The sequence below is a fragment of the Lissotriton helveticus genome, chromosome 1_2, assembly GCF_964261635.1.
Source record: "Lissotriton helveticus chromosome 1_2, aLisHel1.1, whole genome shotgun sequence".
Taxonomy (NCBI): Eukaryota; Metazoa; Chordata; class Amphibia; order Caudata; family Salamandridae; genus Lissotriton; species Lissotriton helveticus.
The window spans coordinates 362712950-362718383 of record NC_136058.1 but is presented as its reverse complement, the minus strand read 5'-3'; the positions used below and the strand labels follow the sequence as shown (position 1 = coordinate 362718383).

General features: G+C 40.4%; 1 protein-coding gene across 1 annotated transcript; it reads left to right on the top strand.

The window, feature by feature from the left end:
- Positions 1-973: 973 nt before the first annotated feature.
- On the top strand, positions 974-1915 carry LOC144803830 (olfactory receptor 5A1-like). Its single transcript, XM_078671879.1, has one exon. The coding sequence runs from the start codon at positions 974-976 to the stop codon at positions 1913-1915; it is 942 nt and encodes a 313-aa protein (XP_078528005.1).
- Positions 1916-5434: the final 3519 nt, after the last annotated feature.

The following is a 5434-nucleotide window of genomic DNA, read 5'->3' as shown; positions in this document are numbered from 1 at the left end:
AGTTCACTAATAGGAACGTTGTCTGGGCAGGAGCCGTACTAATTCCCAGTTTATGTTTAAAAACTCACTTTTCATAAATATATTACCAAAGCATGATGTGGTAGTGCACTGTCATTTTAAGATAGCATATTTTGCATTGAAATTACCACAAATCTTTCCCAATAACATATAGTTTTACTAATGATAGCGCATAAACAATGATTGGAAATTGGGTTTCAGGAAAAATATTTAAAATTTGCACACCACTAAGTAAAGTGTTCTAATTTTATCATTTTTTAATTGGGAAAATATTTTTTACCACAGAATTACAAAAATGGGTCTTCATAACAAGTGAAATATATCTGAAATGTTTGAACAGTTAGCTAATCCAGTGTTTTGGTAGGAAAAAAGCCTGACATCTTAAAACCTAACATGCTTTGCGAAGTTCAGTTGTCACACACTTCATTTTATAAAATCCTCTAATTTCAGTCACAGAAAGAGAAATAAATGTAGGTAGACAAACTGACTTTTAACCGCTGTCTCTGAAAGCCAGCAAATGCACAAGATAACAAGATTTAAAGGCATTTTTATTGCTCTTTCACTTTGTGAGCAGTAAAGATGCCTTTAAATCTTGTTAACTTCTCATATTTGCACAGCTTTCAGAGGCAGAGGTCAAAAGCCAGTTTGTCTTCCTACATTTACTTTTTTTCTGTGACTGAAGTTAGAGGATTTTCAGCTCTCCCTAAATATAGCTCGTCCTGAATAAATCTTGCCTGACAATGCAAGTGGGCAAGTGGATTTTTCGAGCCCTGCCTAATATGGTACAGGGCAATTCCATAGATAGGCGTGCTACTTTTGAGAATGGTCATTGATGCCTGTTCCCTCTACTATAGTTTCCAAGTTATATTGATGACTAAAATGTATCTAGAAATGTATAACTGTCTGAGCTTTAACATATTAAATCTTGTCTCAATGGATACAATCTTAGGATAGAATGGATGTTGGAAATCAGACCTCAGTGACAGAATTCATCCTCCTGGGACTCACTGATGACCCAAGACTTCAGGGTCCACTCTTCGTTATGTTTCTTCTGTTCTACATCTTATCATTATTTGGCAACATTTGTATCATAGCGTTAATCACTGTTGAACCCCGTCTTCACACCCCTATGTACTTTTTTCTTAGTAATTTGTCTTTGTCTGATTGCTGTTACTCCTCTGTCATTGCCCCTAAAATGCTGGCTGATTTCTTCTCCAGCAAAAAGGTGATCTCCTTCATTGGTTGTGCATCCCAGAGCTATTTCTTTACAGTATTTGGAACCATCGAGGCCTACATGCTTGCGGCCATGGCTTATGACCGCTATGCTGCTATCTGCCACCCTCTACTGTATCCACTTATCGTCAACAGCGACGTGTGCATCCTGCTGGTGACCACGGTCTACTTGGGAGCATTCATGACTGCGGCAGTATACATTGGGTGCATCTTCCACACCTCCTTCTGTGGGCCTAACATCATTGATCATTTCTACTGTGATCTAATGCCACTGATGAATCTCTCCTGCTCCAATACCATTGTAGGAAAGACAGTGATTTTTTCAGTGGTGTTTTCTTTGGGCCTTGCCTGTTTTGTGGTCACGGTAGCATCATATGTCTATATCATTGCTGCCATTTTCAAAATCCGCACCACTGTGTGCAGACCCAAGGTCTTCTCTACCTGCGGCTCCCACCTGGCTGTTGTCTGTCTGTTCTACGGCACATCCATGTTCATATATCTTCAACTTCCTTCCAGTGACTCTGTCTTGCAAAATAAGGTTGTTTCTGTATTTTATACACTGGTAAATCCAATGCTGAACCCCCTCATCTACAGCCTGAGAAACGAGGAGGTGAAGGGGGCAGTTTGGAAATGTATACATGCAAAAAGGAATGTAATTGATTAATCCAATCCTACCTGGCATTTTTGACATTCTTATTATACCTTTGGTTAAATGACACACATAAAAACCATGGATATCCTCATTAGTATGTCCCTATAGAAAATGTAACAAGTGATGTATTGCTATCTTGTCAAATGCACGTTTCTGACATGTGCTTTGATTCTGTAAATGTGTAATAAATCCATTAAGCAAGATCAATAAAAAATAAATTGAGGGATAATTTAGAAACTATTTAGCTTAGAAATGATTCCAGCAATGTCATAAATCGTATTACTCCTTCCCTCTATTATTTTAATCACTTGCTTTTAGACTTCTTTCTTTTACTTTTAGGTTCTGAAACACAAACAAGACAGTTTCCATGTTAGCTATAGCTTTCATTTTAGTTTGCCTCATCACAATGTCTGCTTCTGATGGAGATGCTGTCTATCTTTCCAAGAACTGTGTCAAGTCATTCAGACACAGACATCAACAAAAACCCCAGTGTGACAGCAGTCTGGGATGGTTTCTTTTTCAAGGTCATATAACATCCATTGCCAAAATAGTGCAGTCGGAAATTATGTCCTCTCGCCTTATATATCCATAAGGAAATGTCTGGGCCCATACACCAGAATGAGCATAATTGGTGCCAGGCATTCCTCAATTTATAATGGAAATTTCAATCTCTGATCAGATTCAGTATATAAGACTGTTGCTTGAGTTAAGAAAGCACCTTCACCTTGGTCGCAGATCCAGATTCCATCCCAACCGAAAGAGCCTCAGGCAAGATGTCCTAAAGATCTGCAAATCATTCCATTATGCATTCACAAACTTGTGCCAGGATTGTGTTCTCTCATAGACACAAGCTTCTAGCTCTTGCCTTGTGCTAGAAATAGCTGACAAGCTATTCCAAACAACAACAAATCCTGTTGTTCAGGTATGTGCCCACCTTGGAAACTTAAGCTTATTAGATATTCATCTGCTATAACTAGCATAACACTTAGAGATAGCACAGTGAGAGTGTAAGGGCAATACATTATGATTTTATGATTTCTTCCTGTTTTCACTCTTTTTGAAAATCTTATCTTCTTTGATGTTATCAATATTATGTGCACTAGATCCCAGCATTTTAAAATAAATATCTTGAATACATATTCTGTTTCTAGTGATCTTGAGTGTGTAAATCATTAATGAACAACTATTTGAATTGCCATTTCTATCAGTTAGTTAATCAAATGCATTTACACCCCCTCATTCATATATGGATGGGGTTCTGCGGGGCTACAATAACCTGTATCTCACATTCAGTGCTGGTGTATTGGACTAAGTTCACTTGTGTCACCTGTGGGTGCAAAAACAAACCTTATAGAGCTGAGTCATGAGCTCAGTTTACCAAACCAGACCCTGATTTATACAAAAGGCAAGGACGTAAAATCCATTCTCCAATCACAATTAAGACGGTAAGGGGCACTTGTGGCATTATTTTGTCCCCTTCATCAACCAAACAATTAGCGCCTCTACATTTGTTAATGGTTTTGTACTTGAACTTCTTTGCAGTTTTGGTATTATATAAAGTCATGTGCCCCAAAAAGTAAATTTTAAGGCTGTTATAAATCAATTGGGATTCCTGTGTCTGAATAAAACACTCAGTATGCGGTCATTTGCTGTTTAGAGAAAAGATCTCATTGGTGATTCATAATTTCCATAGAATACAGGTACAGTATTCTATATATATGTTTCATAATATTTACTTTTTGCTATGTACCTATGTAAATGAATCACCTCACACATGCATCCCAATCACAGACATGCTGATGACTTATTTACTGATTTATGTTTTTAATTTCCTCTTTCAAAAGTTAGATAGAAGTGATTTGTTTTCCAATAAGCTTCTACTGAATCAGTTTCCACTCCTTCACTAGGCATTATTGAATAGGATGTTAATAAGGGATTTGGAGTGGCTTTGCTACTTACTTTAGGAGGAAAGATATAGGAAGGTAGTATATGGTACTAAGGTACTTAGGGTATAGGCACACCAGGGGTTTCCCATTGTGACTGCAAGCCTGCCATTGGCGGCTGCGTAAGTTGGTGCTTGCACCTCTCACAAGACATACATTTCTCTATATCTAAGGTCAGTCCACTAAAAACATAACCCACCCCTATAGCATGCTCTTGAGTCCTGAGTGCAGGCTGCTTAGTTACAAGATTGAGGGTGCCCCTGCATGAGCATGATCCCTCTACAAACCTCAGAGTTATTTCTCCAGGTCCTGTAAGTGCTGTCAGCCATTTTAAGACATTAGAGGACATAAGTCATTAGAAGATGTCTAACGGTATAATGGCTTGATGAAGCCTGGTATCAAACATGTTGGAATCATACCCAAACACTGATTCCAGTGCTGGAAGTATATTTCCATGTACCCGGGGGCTCCCAATGGGACCCCAGTACTCCTGGTAACAGCCTTTCAGGGTTTGCCAGCAAGCTAGTGCTGCTGCCGACTAGCACAGACATGAACCTGTCCCCCTGCTACTGAGCTGAAGACGAGCAGGGGAAGGTAGAACAATAGTTTTCCTATCACAGGGAGGTAATACCACTTCCTAGACAGGACTTGAAGGGGATATTCACAAGGACTCAACTCTGAATTATCCCCACCATAACTCATCAAAAGTGGAGATCGATTTAACACCCCATTCACAAGCTGGTGCAAACTGCAGACATCGCCTGTATTCCCGCAATAACTGCCCCAAAATGTATCTCCAAGGAGGACACCACCAACTAACCTTAATGAGTGGCCATTCCCGTGCAAAAACAAATGAAAAAACTGCAACACCACATTCACAACGAACTGCCAGATCTACGAAGCAAATCAAAAACAGGCAATAAGCTGCGGTAGCAGCAGTGAATTAACACTTGCCTTCTGCTGGTGCAGCATGAAAGGGAGCCCAGCCAAGAGCCACACCTGAAGATCCACAGATGCCCTGGAGACAATGATCATGCAAAGCGTATACTCATGAGGGTCACAACACCCCCTGCAACCACCCCAGGCCCCCCCGACGTTCCCCCCAGACATTGAAATACTGTGCATGATACAAAAGCCACAACAAACGCACAATGATGCACAGTGCCAAAATAAATACACACATGTGTGGCCAGAAGAACGAGAAACAGTCACACAGCACTGAAGTAACAACCAAAAACTGTATTGAAACTCAACACAAAACAGCAATGCAGAAGACTCCTGTTGGGTCCGCCAGGGACAATCTCGACGACACAGCCTGGAAAAGAAAGCACAAAATCAGGTTGTGTATCTTATACGCACATCAAATGAGCGAGACACAGAGAAACAGAGAAGGAAAATGAGCCAGAGAGAGAAAGAGAGGGAAGGAAAGGAAGGGAGAGAGAGTGAGAGAGACAGAGGAAAGGGACAAAGAGCGAGAGAAAGGGAAGGGAGAGAGAGTAAGTGTGAGAGACAAAGAAATAAAGGGAGAGAGACAGACACCGGTGTCCCTGTTCACAGGGGCCCCATTGCTCACCTGGTCCCACTGGTG

Bases quoted from the DNA above. Each gene is read 5' to 3' on its own strand.
- LOC144803830 (XM_078671879.1), top strand. From the start codon at position 974: ATGGATGTTGGAAATCAGACCTCAGTGACAGAATTCATCCTCCTGGGA.